The 18,437-nt window shown below is 34.5% G+C and overlaps 1 protein-coding gene across 1 annotated transcript in view; it reads right to left on the reverse strand.

The window, feature by feature from the left end:
- Positions 1 to 18,437, reverse strand: part of Vps20 (vacuolar protein sorting 20) — a 55,395-nt gene that overhangs the window by 12,816 nt on the left and 24,142 nt on the right. Inside the window, exons 3-5 of the mRNA XM_090407124.1 lie at positions 11,620 to 11,707; positions 11,439 to 11,525; positions 5,497 to 5,562 (exon numbers count right to left, since the gene is read on the reverse strand). Of these exons, the coding sequence (XP_090263250.1) occupies positions 5,497 to 5,562; positions 11,439 to 11,525; positions 11,620 to 11,707 (241 nt within the window). The remainder of the gene's footprint in view (positions 1 to 5,496; positions 5,563 to 11,438; positions 11,526 to 11,619; positions 11,708 to 18,437) is intronic.

Genomic DNA, 18,437 nt, shown 5'->3' on the forward strand with positions numbered 1-18,437 from the left:
AGGTCTCATCAGTAGGACCAGGCCTAGAAGATATAACAAGATTCAAGTAATGCAGAACTCATATTTCCCATATACAAGTAGTGAAAGGGTGTCATATCTTAATAATAATAATAAATTTAGTTTAATCCTTTATTCAAGTGTGAGCAAACAAAGTTTGCGCCTGAAAGTATCTTCAGGACTGGAGTAAGGTAGTGCAACACCAGGGCGATTCCTTGCAAAGGTGGAGCAAGCTACTATCACTCCTATCTCAGTATTTCCCAAAACACATCTCCTTGCAGATATGTCTAATGTTATGCATTAAGGGAAGGGCCACAACCCAGACTAGTTTCGACCTTTATTGAGGTCTCTTCAGTGGGAGCCAGGCCCAAGTGGAGATACCAGCCAGAAGCATTAGCAAGGTCATCTCTACCTATAGGATTTGCCAAATGGTGTGCCACCTTTTTAATAAATTACTCTGGATTTAGAGACTTTCAACATCTTTCTCTAAATCCAGAGTAATTTATTAAAAAGGTGGCACACCATTTGGCAACTCCTATAGGTAGAGATGACCTTGCTAATGCTTCTGGCTGGTATCTCCACTTGGGCCTGGCTCCCACTGAAGAGACCTCAATAAAGGTCGAAACTAGTCTGGGTTGTGGCCCTTCCCTTAATGCATAACATTAGACATATCCACAAGGAAGGAGATGTGTTTTGCATTATGGGAGATACTGAGATAGGAGTGATAGTAGCTTGCTCCACCTTTGCAAGGAGTCGCCCTGGTGTTGCACTACCTTACCCCAGTCCTGAAGATATACTTTGTTTGCTCACACTTGGATAAAGGATTAAACTAAATTTATTATATTCTAACCAAGTGAAAAATAAACTTTCAACGGTGTCATATCTTATTAAAATACTCTAAATTAGAGCTAGCATTAGAAAGTTTTTTCATTTTGTTAGAATATAAATTAAACTTGCCAAGAAATTATATTCTTGTTTAATCCTTTATCCAAGTAAAAGCAAACAAAATTAGTGTGTGAAGTTGTCACGACGAAGCTAATAACGTAGTTCGGCGATGTAACATTATTTAAATTAAGGGGATATTAAATCCCACATTATTTCAAAACCGAATAGGAAACTCAAAGATCGGAATCAAAGAGTTTCATGCCGAATATAATAAACTATAAAAGTTTCGGCGGATTGTAGCATAAGCTAAAGCACGTTTTTCCGGCTTTGAAATAATGTGGTTATAAACCAGTATATACAAGTAGCTTAGTCATGAAAATAATTCACTCACAAACATTTTTTTGCTTATATTAGGATAAAGGAATAAACAAGAATAATTTCTTGTCAAGTTTAATTTATATGATAACCAAGTGAAAAAAAAATTATACACCTAGGCTCTAATCAAGAGTATTTTAATAATAAGGTGTGACACCTTTTTATTAAATGCATGTCATCCACATCTTCTGGATCCCCAGGTCTATGACCGTGACAATGACTAACAGTATATTTTGTCCTATAGTCTCTTATCTCTCACCAGACAGTTAACCATTTCCTTCAGATCTACAATTTTACTTAACTTATATTTTTATTGAAGTTCTTTAGCTATCATTAAGAATACCTCTCTCTCCCCTCCTCCTGCTTTATTTCTTCTGTCTTCTCTGAGAATACAATATCAGTTACATTCCATCCCTGTAACTATGTCATTCTCTAACAACTAGGTCTTACTGATGCCAAGAAGTTTTGGTCAAGTCAAGCTGACCAATGCCAGAAACTCCTCATTTATTTCTGATACTTTGGGCATTCATGTGCATGCATTTCAGCATCCCCTTGGGCCCACAATTACCCTTACACATTGTCATTATCTGCTTATTCAGATTCAAAACCTGGGAAATTGTACCCAGCTTGTCACAATCATTCTTGCACTCATTATCTATCCCAGAGGTGGTACCATTTCCTCACAGTCATTTGTCTAGCCATTCCACAGGAATGGCTAGAGAAATGCTTCATTGCTCCCCCCCCCCCATCTCTGGTTTTGCAATTCCAAACTCTCATTCAACACTTTCAAGCATCTAACTCCAAACCCATTCAAGTGCATATACATCAGGTATATAGAGGTCCTTTCGTCCATCAAATTTGCTGCACACCATTCCTCCTACACAATCTTCTCTTTGGCAATCATGGCCCTTCTTGATTCTGTCTCCTGTCATATGAGACAGCAGGTTCACAATCTTTACTTTCTAACTCTTCATTTTAGCTTCTTCTAACAACTCTTTCCTATCAAATCATTTGTGCCTGCCAAAACAATTAACTTGTTCACTTCTTTCTTCTGAAAATTTACAGCTTCACTATCATCCTTTATCTTTGTACCTGGAAAACGTGGTTTCTTCACTTTCTCATTAAGTAAAGTTTTTTTTCCCAGTTTCTCACACTTTTATGGTTTACCATTCACTCTTTCTGTCTTTCTTTCTCCTGCTGCAGGAGGAAGAAAGAAAGAAACACCAACTCCACATGCTAACCATTTCTCCAGTTGATCAAGCTTGCGTTCTGTCCTGTAATGGAGTCCATGTAAGCATGAAATTTATTTCCCTATAACATCTCAATATTCACATGATTACTTTCATCCACTTCCTTTAAACTTCATTTGTATTTCATGTGTTATCATTCCCCACTTATACCACATTCTATATAACACTTTCACAATCCTGCCTTATATCTTTAATATCAGTCACTTCATTGTTTTGCTCGTGACATGACTTGCATTTCTTGCCTTCACTCACAAAACATTTCTGATAAACATCCATTCCATTCTCACTATCTTACCATAAACCATTCACTCTTTGCAATGAATACATTAAACAAATGCTACAATGCACTAAATCCTGCATATTAATATCCTTCAACATTGATGTCTTGACTGCCATTTTTGTCTTTGTCTTTCTTTCTTTCTGCTGTTCTTGATTTCCTGCCAAATTTCTTCTTTGTCTGAGTCATTGATTATTCTATGCCCTTTAGGATCCTTAACATGGTGGCAATGTGTAGCTCTTTCCTAGTGAGATAATCAACACAATACTTCTCATTTCAACAGACCCAGGTAGGAGACAATTGAGAACCCTACAAAATAACATAACATAACATAGCAATTGCCTTAGTATCCCATAATGCAAAGTACTCATCCTTTTGGGTATGTGTAATGCTATGTGTTATGGAAAGGGCCACCACCCAGAAGTTTCATCAGTGGGAGCCAGACCCAGAAGAAATACCAAGGTTCAAGTAATGCAGAAGTCACCTATTTCTTATAAACAAGATAGAAAGTTAGTTAAAAGCAAAATTCAGGAATGGGTGGATAGGGGCAGCATGGCTTTGTAAAAGGATAGTCCTCTCAGTAATTTATTCACATTTTATAAGGTGGCAACTGATTTGGATGAAGGAAATGGCTATGTCACGATATTGCTGGACTTTGCAAAGGCATTTGATAGAATACTGCATAGAAAACTATTACATAAGTTGGAGCAAATGGGAATGGATACAACACTGGTGGCATGGATAGGGAATAGGTGATAGACATCAGAGGGTGGTGAATGGGTGAGTAGAATCAAGGCAAATGAGGATGACTAGTGGAATGACCCAGGACTCTGTACTAGGACCACTACTCTTTAATTTGTACATTAATGATATAGCAGAAGATGTGAGGTGGGGGTATTCAGTTGTTTGCTGATGATGCAAAACTGGGAGGGTCACACTTGGAAAGTTGTCTAAGAGTGTGTGGTTAGTAAGGGTGCAGGTGATGTAGATATCTTGCAGGATGACTTAAATAAATTGGCTGTGTGAGAAAAGGGCAATGGTTGTCAATTTAATGTTGTAAAATGTAATGGAAGAAAGGGTTACATACTTCGTATCTTGATGATGGTACTAGATTACAGGAAATTGAAAAGGCTGGGGATGATGGTAGACAGAGATTTGAAATTTAGAGGATATACTGCAAGAGTTTGCAAAATAGCTCAGTGGATTACTTGGATGTTGTCAAGTAAAGATAGGGAGGTTATCATTCCTCTTTATAAGGCATTCAGACACATGTTGACTATTATGCACAGATTTGGTCACATGCATTTCTAGAAGAACAGGAGGTGGTGGATAGGATTCAGACGAGTGACCAAGCTTGTGATAGGTCTGTGGAATGTTGCTATGAGGATAGATTGAGGGTGTGTGAGTTGCAGAGTTTAGCTAACAGGCAAAAGAAAGGGGATATGATAGAAACTTTTAAGTTACTACAGAAATTCTATGAGCTTGACACTAGACAAATTTTTCAATACATGGGGAATAGGGGGAAAAAACAAGGGGTCACACTTGGAAGGTGTCTAAGAGTGTGTAGTTAGTAAGGGTGTGTAGACTAGGTTCTTTACTTAGAAAGTGGTGAATGAGTGAAATGGGTTGCCAGAGATGGTTGTGAGCACCCCAGCAGTAAATAAGTTTAAGGAGATGTATGACAGGTATTGTATTAATGGATAGTGTGGATCTCCACAATGAGCCTTTTGACTCCATGGAGTACCCCTATCTGGATAATCTACAGAACAAATAAAATGTTTGTTTTAAGCATAATTTTCAGTAAATCAAATTTAAAAAAAGATAACAGAAAACAAAGCTGGTATGGTGGGGAACCAGTTATTAATTTTATATGGAATAAAACTGAAATTAGTCAAAACACTAAACTAGCCATAGCAGTATATAATTTTAACTGAAAACCACAGAGATGAGATTTCTGAGAAAATTAGAAGAGTTATGAAATGACATCACTGGCAGAATCATATATAAAATGAAAATATTAGGAAGAAATAGGAATGCATTTAAGAATATGTGTGAAGCTAATGTAAGGCAGATATGGTCACTTAAATAGAATGGGAGAGAAAGCTTAGCAAAAAAGGGTGTTTCATGTCTTAACAGCAAGAAAAAAAAACAAGTTCAAGACTTAGGTTGATGAGCTTAAAAGTTGCCACAAGAGACCAAAATGTTAGGTTTGACAGTTTTGAAGATCTGACAATTGAGAGGGAAAAAACTGCTGACAGAAAGCTAATAATAATAATAATGATATAGTATTATCAAATTATCCTGTGCACTGCCTGAGGGTAAATAAAGGAATCTGACAATGATATATATTTGTCAACTGTGTGTTTTCTATTTGTGTCTAGTTTGTTCTGTGCAGGAGAAATTGAGTTTCCATAAAGGAAATAATGACACCTCTCTATGAGATGAACTTACCAATCTCAAACTGAAAACTCTTTATTAATGTTCCTTGCATTCTGGATGATATTGAATAAAGTGCCCATAACACTCGGACCTGTGCTACGGAGTAAAAATTTAAATTTAAATTTTGGTCAAACAGATGTTCAATTGTCTATATGCATCTTTCAACCTATAAATTGATAATGCAGGTACTCTATCAAATAAATATTAATATAACTGGTTAATATTATTAGCTATTATACATAATAGTGATCTAGAAAAAAAAAAAATCTTTACCCTCTGCTTCTCAATTCCTTCTCTAGTTTCATCCATAACTTGTTCTATATCTTCTATTGAAAGTATCTGCATTTAAAAAAACATACTGAGATGAAATTTAAAAAATAAATAAAAATACATAGCAGATGAATCACCTAGCTACTAAAGTATGTTATTAAAGTATAATCAACTTTTAAATTTTAAATAAATGTTTAACAAATGTAATGTTTAATTCATACCTTTACAATTTATATTCAAAGTATGTATATCAAGTATAAACAAGTTAATAGTTTAATAATGAACCTAGTTGTTTAATAATAAACAACTAGGTTTATTATTAAAAAATTTAATATGACAATACTCTCAAATCCTACATTTACACTATGCTGGAAAAGCCACGTGTTTATGTCATGTTTATTGTTATGTACAACATATAAATACATTGTACATAACACAATTACTCCATAGTAGGCATGAAGTAATGACCCCCACAATTGCATTTTGTAAAATAAAATGTTTGCCATTAAACTACTGTTCTATTGCTATTACATTTTTCCATGACCTATAGGCCTACCAGTTAATTAATGACCACTAGTTCAGATTCCACCACTGAAGATCTACAGCTAACATCACCTACATCACACATAGCCATAGAATGGTTCAGAAATACTTTCATGACATTTTCAGACCTTTTGATTATGTTTGGCATCAAGGCCTGCTAAACTAATTGCCTTCCTTTAGTCTACCTGCCACACTCTAATTGGATAGCCAGCTATCTTTGGTTATTCACTGCAAGCTGTGGTGGATGGCTCCCTCAGCCTCCAAAACAATACATATTCTTTCCCCATCCAGCTACTAATTCTAAACAAATGCTTCTGACATGTTTGGTCAGAAGTCTGGAATGGTTCACCTAAAACCACCTCTTAAAAATTCTCCATGCTGTCCAGAGAAGAGCAATTTGGTTCAAAGTTGCTTTGGTATGTCATAAAGTCTATCTATCTGTCCAATAGTAGTGCCTACTATTCTTTGGCGATCTCCTGATGACAACAATACATAAGTCATCTCCCCCCCCCCTAACAGATTATGAACCACTTAGTAAGATTCGAACATCTGAATATCACCATGCTAATAAAAATTAAATAAGAAATAGTCATTAGGCCTATAGGAATAACTTAGTGAAGCCAACTGATTACTGATTTGCACAAGCACTAAAACTCATCATTCAGCATGAAACTACTGTTAACCAGAGGACTAATGAAGCAGATTGAAAAACTACCCATGCTTCGTCTCTAGAGTTCAAGATTATGTGAAAGATATGCATCCCTTTAATGAAAGGTTTACCTTTTAAAAAGAATGCAAATATTTACAGTAAATAAACTGAGGCATACTCAAATCATAAAAAGTAAACTATACAAGACATATTATAATTGAATAGAAAGTTTAATGTTACGATTAACAGTTGCTGCAATTTCATTAACTAAGCATACACGATCATCACAATCTATCAAACATACTATCTTTATAGTCTCAACAGATGAGAAAGCAAGACCATACTAATATCATTTAAATAGGTATCACAATTCTAATGAATGCTTTAATTACCTTCAATAGAATGAGAAACTAAAGATTCACTAACACCTTACTTTAATGAAAGTTGTCTTCAATTTGCACAAATTGCATATCTAAACAAATTGAAGGTGAATTTTATTTAATGGTTATGCAATTAATATCTACAATACAGGGGGTAACATATATTGATTTAAACTACACTGACATACTTGCAACCAAACCTTTTATCAAATCAATAATACCAGTAATGTAGTTCTAAAACAGTTTCACTCCTGATCATATTATTGAGCAGAGAAAATTTAAAGTCAATAAATTTATATCAGCATACATTACAACTACATTATGTGAAAAATATGCTAGCTGATCACCCCTATCTCAAAACATTAGAGATAGGGGTGATGGGAAGCTGACACTATCAACCCCTGCGCAAAATGAAATGTACCCAAACTGAACACAGACTGCAAATAGGCAGACATCAGGGCTTCCCAACAGTGTATTGCAATCAACAAACATGGATAAATTAGTGACTTTGATCATGGATGTATTATCGGTGCAAGATAGATGGTTCGTTCTATTGTATAAGTGGTAAGAACCCTAGGGTTATCACAGGCAACCATGTCAAAAGGTCTACTGCAAGTATACCATCCATGGACATACTGATACCTAGAGAGCAAGTGGTGGCCAACCACATGCAATTGATGACTGGGGATGATGTAGACTGTCCAGGCTCATACAGACCAACTGCAGGTCAATGGCAATACAAATCACATCCAGTTTCAATGTCAGAGCAGCATCAGCGAGCGAATGGTATGGTGTATCCTGCATATCATGGGCTATGCAGGAATAACTAATTGTGTACCAGTGCTAACAGCTCATCACCAGGAATTGCATCTCACCTGGTGTTAGAACCATCAAAACTACCTCTACAGAGTAGACCAGAATCATGTGGCCTGATGAATCCTATTATCAGTTGTACTGAGCTGATGGGAGGGTGCAGGTATAGCATCGACAACATGAGGCCATGGTCCCATCATGACAAGTCGGTTCTGTAATGGATTGAGGAGCCTTCTCATGTGACACCTGTGTGTGTCTGGAGAGGTCCTTAAACACTGTTGGTTACCAGAATGTACTAGCTGATCACAACACACTTTCATGGCCTTCGCACATCCTGCAGCTGATGGTTTGTTTCAGCAGGATAATGCATTCCCCCCCCCCCCAAGTCCGCAGATTTAAATCTGATTGAATCTCTCTGTGATGCCATAGCATGAGACATCAAATCCATGATTCAAGACCATGATTCTGTGCCTTAGACCACAATGTCTAAGGCACAGTTATGGACAATGGTGCAACAGGCATGTCTGGAATTACCTCCAGCAACTCTCCAGCATCTAGTGGAGTCAATGCCTCAGAGAGTACAGGCTGTTATTTGCGCTAGAGGAGGATATGCTATTAGCTAGGTATCTCTGACTCAGAACTGGCATGGACCAGGGAAATCCAACTGTCTAATTAAAGCAAAGCATATTGCGAAATGGTCGTTGAGTGGTATTGCCACCAATGTGATTTCTACTCAGTGCTCTGAATGTTTAAGTGAAATAATATCAATCAAGATTGCAGGTAATTGGGAGGAGTAAACATGACTCTCCTATATATGTCAAATGGAGCTCTGTTGTCCAGCTGGTAAGATTACTTACCATTTCTATTGAAATAATTCATCAGGCTTCCCCTGATGAGTCCAAGATTGCACAATTTGTTATTTGGTGAGCAATTTATAAAGATATTACAGGTTAATAATAAATATTTTTCTAAGTTTTTCAGTAGCATCATCATCATCAGAGGGAGCCTGTTGATAGTTACTGGAGGTAATTCCCAGTGACTACTTTTGTTATACCAGATCTGGGTGATCATCAAGGATCCCGAAGAGATATGCCTGGCCCCGTTGCATAATCCGAGAAGGATTGGGCTGTTGCGCTGTCTTTAACGTGGGGAATTGCCATCCCACCTGTGCACCTATGCACACGAGCTTATCGTAGGGAATTGGCTAATGACTGACCTTTGCTAGAGTTAGGAAGAGGTGAAAGTGCCCTTAAAGACTTTCACTGTGCCCCTACGCACTACATACACTGTAGAGAGGCTTATTTCTAGCTCACAGGCACTGGTGTGCTCGGTGGATTGCAGGTTGTGGGTCTTGCTGAGTCAATATGCCTAAAAATGAATTACTCTCTCTGATGAATAAAATATTATTATTTTAAGTTTCCTGTTAGGAGGGAATCTAGTTCTTAGATGTAAGCTACTTTAAGGTAGAATTAGGCTAGTCTGTAAGCTAGTATGTAAGTTTGGGAATGAGAAATCATGTGCTCAGTCATGACTGAAATAATAAAACTGAATAACACCACACCATTCAGGTGTGACGTGCAGGCACCAAATCATCCACATACAACCTAAGTACTGGTCTGGGTGTTGTGCTTAAAAGAGCAGCCACCATACTGTTATCTATGTTTTGTCCATTGAGTGTATAGTGACTTCTTATCATTACAGTTGAAAAACATTCTTAACACTAACCATGAACAGTGGTGGTTCATTACTCCACCCATTCCATCAGTCCAATAACATAGTGTTTTTAAATGACTAATTCTTGCTCAGTGCACTCTGGGTAGAAGCATTAGAAACTAGATTCATGAATTAATATGATCAACCAAGAAACATAAGTCTAATGTAATTATACATTCCGTTTGTACCAAATAAAAATAGCATGTGCTCAGTTTGTGAACTAAACAAGAACATATTTATAACTGACCAGGAGAGCTCATATTAGGAGTGAGTGGGTGGAGGGAGAAGTCACTATAGTTGTGGTGTATGCTAATATAAACTTATCGACTTATGCTGCTATCTATAATACTATTTTAGAACATTCCTTAAACTTATTGCATGATATAAACTTAACTGACTTATACTACCTACTTATGATTTGCCAAATGTAGCAAGATAATTCACTGCTAGCTAAGAAACTTCGAGTATTACTACTATCAAGGTTTGATTCACATACTACATAGCATCTAGTCAGTTAAATCACTATATCCAGAAAGGGAAGTAAAAGCAATGTTCTAGATAACTAAATAATATGGCTAAAAGTTTCTCCGTTCAGCGACCAGACTTGAACTTAAGTCTATCTTCGGGTGGTCTATTGCAAAGGATGCAAGCACCACTCCACTGAGGCCTCAGTGGAAGTGGTGCTTGACCGAAGATAGACTTAAGTTCAAATCTAGTCGCTGAACGGAAACTTTTTCTAAGCCTATCTTTGATTGATTCTGAAGATAGTCCATCTCTAGCACAAAAAAGCAGGTTTTTTGTCCCAAGAACTCAAAAAATCGACTGCAAAACCCACACTATCTCAGACAGTAACATATCCTGTTGAGGTTAGGTACCAAGAGATGGTAGCACTTGTTTGCCAGTCTCTTCATTGGTTGCTGCTTATAATCAGTGATAGTTTTGGGCCAGTTATCTCTGATTGGTCCAGTGGAGATGAACTGCCTACTCAGTCTTCAAAAGCTATATAGGATTAAAAGGCTTCAATTACTCCCAATAAGGAAGTAAAATGTTAGCCGATTTTTTTAAACTCTTTTTTTATCGTTAAGAGCAACAAAGCAATAAATATTTATTACATTTTTGCTTTCTACACTGAAATTACAAATATAGTTAACCCTTGAAGAATATGGGTTTGAACTGTGTGGGTCCACTTATACGCATTTTTTTAAGCAAATATATTGGAAAATTTTTTGGAGATTAGTGTATAGGCTAAGCTACTGTGAAGCAATTGCATCAATTCCTAGGTTACCATAAAGCAATCATATAGCTGCTTCTTCGTTATCAATGCATGAATCGTTACACCTGTAAATAAATATGGATAATTTCATTTTCACATTATCTTTTCATTTTTGATGTCTAGTGTTAGCAATGTGTATAACATCTACAGTGTTTTGTATCATATAAGGCAATATTGATATAGGTACTGATTTATCTTGTAAACAGACGACGTAAACTTACAATATTGATAAATACAGCACTGTAAACGTATTTTCACTTCCTTATGATTTTTTTAATAACATTTTCTTTTCTCTAGGTTACTTTATTGTAAATTTAGAGTAAATTTTAGAGTAAATTTATTCACATGACACTGGTTTGTTATATTTTCAGATCTGAAAATTTAAAATTTAAAAATAAAATCATTAGCCACGTATAGTAATACAGATGGACAACAATAGGTTTATAACTTTCATTTTTTGGGATTTGCATAAATAAAACAAAGAAGATTTTTCAATCATATTACTTTAGCAACTAGTGTTATTATCATGTTTTATTTTATTAATGAAAGTAAATTTTCTTAATGTATATTTTACCTCGTGTAATTTCTGTAGCGACTGATTTCCAATTTTGAGGCCTTCTACAACTTGTATTTCTACTTGAGCAAATTCTATGTTGTGAACCTAACAATAATAAAAAAAAAAGAAGTAATATTTAAAAATTAAAATAAAGATGTTATACTCCAAAAAATCCAAATAACTGTGTATAAATAGCTACCATTTGCTCAAGATTCACCAGTTGTACATCTGTTTTGTCCAAAGTTTGCTCCATAAACCTCTTTTTTCGTAGAAGCAACTTGGCCTTTCTGAAAAAAAAAAAAAAAGGAGTAGGAATGTTTTTTTTTGTTTTGTTTTTTTTTTCGAAAAAAATCTTTTTTATATTTGTAAATAAAAGAAATGCAAAAATCTAATGGATAGATGCAATTTCATATTGTTCATATTTATATCAATATAAATTCTGTTACTAGAGATAACAATTTAAACTAGTAGTTCTAACCATTTTTACTTATTTTATTTTATCTCCAAAAACACTAGCAACCTTTTTTAAAACTTTTACAGAATTCCTGCTTTTTCTATATGTTCAAAGAAGAAAAGTAACAAAATTAATCGCTATAACTATTTTATATATATCAAATTTAATATACGTAAGCTAAAATACATATAAATAATTAAACTTTACGACAAAAACTTAAAATTTATATATTTTTATTATAACAAAATTTTGATAACTGCTTTATAATTTTAATGTGACACTTCATCAAGTGGTGAATCCTAAATGGGTGCAATAGATATTTCCAAGGCTTTCAGCCAGGTCTGGCACAAGGGCCTATTCAGTCTGTCCTATATATATCTATCCTATATGTAATGTAATGATCCTGTATGAAAATGTAATATGAATTATAAAAAAACTGTTATTTGAAAACATTCACAAAATTAGAATAATTTTTAACGTGGTTCAAAATATTAGAATAATGCAAAAATAAATGCACAAAAATTACAGTCAAAGGGAAACAACATGATAATTAGTAATTTGTTGTACCCCCTCCCCTCCAGCTTTTATGACCATCGTAAATGGTTGAAGATGTTATTTACTAGCGGTTCACAGGTTTTTTTTTTTTTTTTTTTTTTTTTTAAATTATTAAAACATGCCCATATGGTCTGCAAACTAGAAACAAGTTAATTTTTGTCTCTTGGGGCAACTTCTTGAAGACATTTTTTCATAATTCCCAACAAATTCTCAAAGGGATTTAAATCTGTGAGTTTGCTGGCCAAGGAATTACATTGATTTGCCTTTCTTTGAGACATCTAGTAGTGATCTTGAAAGTGTGACAAGCTGAATCTTGCTGAAAAAGGAAATCAGCATCACATAAATCTTCCAATGACAGTAACATAAAGTGCTCAAGAATTTCTTAGCACACTTTGGAACTGACTCTTTTGTACACAGCCTATCTGGTACCCTCTGCAGCCATACAAGCCCATACCATGACAGAAGTTGCAAATTTCACCATAGATTCTTTATCAAATGCTTCTTGCTTAAAATGCAAATATGTATTCCTTGATGACCATGGGACACACAAAACATACTTTCATTGTTAAAAGTACCTTTTTCCAGTCCTCTTGACCTCGAACAATCTTTGCTTATACCATCACTCTAGCTGCCTTTTCCTTGGACGTCATAAGCGGCTTTATCTTAGGTACACATGATTTAAAACCCAATTTGTGAAGTTGTTGTCTCAACATCATAGATTTAGACACATTCACACCTAGTTCTTTCCATCTCCTGTGAAAATACCTTCCACTTTTGGAAGCAGTTTTTCTTCATGATATTCTTCAATCTCCTTTCATCTCTTGATGTAGTTATTACCTATCGATTGCTATTGCAGCGGTTATTTTGACAACTCCAGTTATTAGAATACTGTGTCAATACTCTACTCATGATTGTTTGAAAACATTTCAATTCTTCAGCTATAAACTATCAAGTTTGGCCTTCTTTGTGTAGAGATATCATATGAAAATTCTTAGCTTCTGATATGTCTCTCATTCGACCTATGTTTAGCAAATGATTAACTGAAATCTACATGCAAACGATTACTCACACGAGTCCCGCAGCTACTGAATTATATGCTATTTCATGGGAAAAGAGAGATCTAAACAGAAGAGTAGGAAATTAATCCACCAGCTATATAGAAAAGTTTTGGGAAAAGGGTAGGGCTAATAATAATGGCAAGTATCTGATGGGTTTCTGCTCAGGATGTGGACTAGACAAGAAATAAGAAAAACCTCGTGACTATATCATTGTTGATAATAACTTCATGCTGCTTCAGGATACAAAAGTACACAGAGGATTTGAAAACGGGAGTGACCATAACCTAGTTTTAAGTAGGATAAAAGAGAATATCACACTGAAAATAATATATAAAAAAGTTTTAAAAAGAAATAAAATGAACAGCTTTTACAGGTAAATTGTAGACTCAAGTATACAAACAAGAATCAACTATATAAAACAAGAACCAAACCATGGAGTCTCAGCAGACTTACTTCCTTGACTAATCCAGGTAGGGAGGCATCTGGTGAAGTTGCCTGCAAGGATAGAAAAATAATAACACCATGGTTGACACAAGAAGTCCTGGAAAAGAAGATAGCATAATGAAAGATCCTAGCAAATTATCCAGCCTGGTCAACCAAGTGGATAGCATACTCACTCTCTCTCCAAACAACAGTTTGTGGGTTCGAATCCCATCTTAGGCATGGATGTTTATAAGAGCCTACTCTGAACAAGCCTATGTAGCTTCTTAAGTTATAAGACTTGTCTTTTAAAAAAAGTCAGCAGATCCCCCACCAGAGAAATATATAACATAGCTAAGCTATGGTTAAAATGTCGTGGTAAGACTTCAGTAAGAATATAGAAGATAAATATTAGGAATATGGAAAAATTTTAGGAAGAGTATTGAAAAAGCTTAGAAATGGAGAAAAGAGTACTGTAAAATGAAAAGCTGATAAATGTGAACATGAAACTGAAGGTAAAACAGTAGTAGAAAATATTCAAGATGAATAGCAAACAAGAATACATATCAATAATTGAGGTACAAAATTCCATCAAAAACTTAAAAAGTGAAAAGCAGATAGAGTGAATGATATCTGAAATATGAAGGCATAAAAGTTTTGAAGTGGCTACATTGATACAATGAATTCATTGTTAGTCAGAATGTCAAATTTCAGATGACTGAAGAAGAACTCTATTAGTTCCCATATATATATATATATATATATATACAGTAATCCCTCAATTAATGCGTCCGCGATTAGTGCGTCATTTTTTTCGATACCCAAATTTGAGATTAGTGCGCCTATATACATCTTAAAAATAAATGTTACAGATTTTAAAAATTTTCTATCTATACATTTTTATGGCTAATTATTTAAAAAATCATTCACCAGAATGAAATAATTTAGTTACTGATTTAAAACATTTTACAAAGTTATTTTTAATGGCATACTACACTACTTCCATGTACAGTATGTATACCGTGTTCCAAATTTTTATTCCAAAATTCACCAAAATTTATGTCATCTGCTATAGTACAGCCACAGATTCAAGACCCTTCGACACTTCTGCGCATGTCACAAAAAGGAGAATCCATTCGATAATAGGGTAATCAATCAGTCTTCTGGGATGAGTTGTTTATTATTACATGTCAGAAAATTAACTTCTCTTTTATGATCACTGTAGTTTTTAAAGTGGTAACTATTTTGCTTGTATAACAACTGGGGAAATTTTATCTATAAAGCACGTGATTTTGCGTGTTGGCGACCAATTCGTACATCCTTCATTTCTTTCTCCCCTTCAATGATAACATCCAAGAGAATGAGTAAAATCTCATTCTGAAGAATTGAGTGATTCCGACCTGCTAAATTTAGATGCACAGCGGGAAGATCCCAAAGAAAAGAAAATTTAACCACTGATAGCCAAAAGAGATTTCACAGAAACAATTTGAAAATATTTTTTGTACAATCGAAGTTTTTAAGCAGCAATGCTTAGAAGCTGACCCTGATGAAGAGAGAACCAGTAAAATTTGCAGAAGAGGTAATAGGGCCATATTGTCGCTTGTATGAAAAAGAAACAAAATGCCCACCAATTTCTATGTTAGCTCAATTGTTTGTTAAGAAGTAGAATAATAACATTTATATTCTGAATATATTTTATTGTCTTTCAGCTTCATGGTATTCCTTTAACTAGGCCCTGAGACATACCTTAATTCTTTTATAAAAAAAATTAAGGTTCAAAAAAGAAATTTGAGGAACGAATTATACTTTTTCCCATAGGTTATTATATTCGATTAGTGCATTTTCAATTAATGCGCCTGTTTTAAAGAACACATTAGGTGCACTATTCAAGGGATTGCGGTATATAAAAGGAATAAAGCTGAATTTAAAAATTACAGAGGAATTTGTCTACTAAGTATTCTAAGTAATATTTATGCAAGCATACCTGAAAAGAGGCTGAGAAAAATTATGAAAGAGAAATAAAACTGGTTCAGGCAAAATAAAGTTGTCAAAATCAGATTTTCAACTTGACAACAAACAGTTGAAAAATCATGAGAATATAACAAGTATCTGTACTTAAGTTTTGTAAATGTTGAAAAAGCATATGACAAGGTGCCCAGCTTTTCAAAACACTACAATTATATGGGGTAAATGGAACATTATATAGAGCAATACCTAGTCTATATTTAAGTTGTAAATTGAAAGAAATACAGGCAGATGTAAAATTAGGTGTAAGACAAGGATGTACATTATCTCCATTCTTATTCATCATCTATACAGATTGTATTATGAAAGAAAGTGACATTAAACCTGATATTAGAATTGGAGAGATCAAACTTAGCTCTTATTTTATGCAGATGGTGATGTACTCCTAAACACAACCAGAGCAAGTCTCTAGGATTCTCTACTAAACTGAATAACAGCTGTAACAAATTTGGCATGAAAATTAACAATTAAAAAGGCCAAAACTATGAAAATATTCAGGAACATAGAAAACTTCAGCTGCATTCTCAAACAGAACAAGCAAAATATTTCAGTTATTCATTTTTATTGAAGATGGTAAATTAAATTTAAAAATAGACAACAGAATAAACAAAGCTGAATAAATAAATACATTTATATGGAATAAGAGAGAAATTAATCAAAACACTAAACTAGCAGTATACAAGATAGTGTTCAAACCAGATAAAGCATTTAAAGCTTGGAGATCACAGATATGAGAGTTCTGAGAAAAATTACAAGCCAAAACAGATGGCAGAATCATATTAAAAATGAAGACATTAGGAAGGAACTTAACATTGTCAGCATTCAAGAATGTGAACAGGGCTAATCTAAGGTGGTATTGATCACTTAAACAGAATGGGAGAGAGATCAAAAGTTAGCAAAACATTGTTTGATGCCAAGATGGCAGGAAAAAGACCTACAGGAAGACTAAGAAATAGATTGATTGATTCAGTCAGAAATGTTTTAGAAAACCAAAATGTAGGATATGATTATATTGGAGTGCTGACAAGCAACAGACTAATCTGAAGGAAAACTGATAAGAAATTAATAATAATTTAATAATAATGTCAATTTATCATGCAGTGCTATCATAGTATCCTGTATCCTTTGAGGTACATATCAGGAAATTAATGATAATGTCAAATAAAATATAGAAATAGACAACAGAATTAGCAATGCTGATACAACAGGAAGTCAACTGAATCATTGCCAACCTGCTTAGCCGAGTGGTTAGCGTAATCCACTCTCCAGCCAAAAGGCTGCAGGTTCAAATCCTGATGTGGCCATGTGATCGTCTGTGAAAATACTAGTGGTGGTGATGGGCAGTAGAAGGCACTGGTGTAGATGAAGAGTTGTAGAGTAGGTGCCCTCCTTTGATGAGTCATTGGACTCCTTGGAGGTGTCACATCATAATAATATTAAATTTATATGGAATATAAGAGAAATTAGTCAAAACAGTAAACTAGCTGTATACAAAAATGTGTTCAAACCAATTTTAACTTATGGATCTGAAAACCAGGTTATAAATAAAACACTTAAAGACTCAAGGCCTCAGATATAAGAGTTCTGAGAGAGAGAGAAATTAGAGAAATTAACAGATGCCATCAATGGTAGTATCATATTAAAATGAGGATATTCAGAAAGAATTTGAGGTTGTTACCATTCAGAAATGTGTTAGCAGAGCTAATCTCAGATGGTATGTGCCACTTAAACAGAATGGAGGGGCGCAGATTAACAAAACAATTTTTTTTTTTTTTTTGACAGAAAAAAAAATCCAGCAGAAGGCTTCACTGGTAACAGGTGAAGCCTTCTGCTGGATTTTTCATTCAGCTTACTGATACAGTAAGCTGAACCTTAGAAGATATATAAGATCTGATGATAGTGAAATCTTAACAATAAGATTTCAATATCATCAGAAAAATTAATTAAAAATTAAAAAGATAAATTAATTTGGAGGAAAACTGTTGATAGGATGTTAGTAATAAACTAATTTTTTCATTTAGTACTATTGTTACATCCTATTGTACTACTGTTACACCCTGCCCCAAGCCAAAGAAATTTAAGCTATGAAGCTAGCATACAGTAACTATAATTTATCTGACTTTCAAAACAACAATCCTTTAATTAACTGAGCCTTGTAAATCAACTGAATTTAGTACAATACCAAATAATTATACCTTCACTTATCAGAAAGGATAGATAATTCCACTGTGGTGAGATAAATGGTTTATTACTGTTATGGCTGTAAGGCATAACAGTAATTATATTAATGTAATGGCACATTTTTACAGGCTATCCTGTTGAGCTGTTATGCTAATTTAAGGATACATTTGACCAAATTTGTGTCTTGCTTTCATCCTGTGGAAGCACATTATGGAATCCAAAAATTTGCAAATTTAATATACCCCTCCCATGCCCTATATTCAATAATATTACAGTCCTACTTATAAACTTGCAAACAGTTAGCAAAGTCACCTGCTCTCCTTA

The sequence above is a fragment of the Typopeltis vanoorti genome, chromosome 17 (assembly GCF_054136105.1).
Source record: "Typopeltis vanoorti isolate ZY-2024b chromosome 17, IOZ_Tvanoo_1.0, whole genome shotgun sequence".
In the NCBI taxonomy this organism is placed as follows: domain Eukaryota; kingdom Metazoa; phylum Arthropoda; class Arachnida; order Uropygi; family Thelyphonidae; genus Typopeltis; species Typopeltis vanoorti.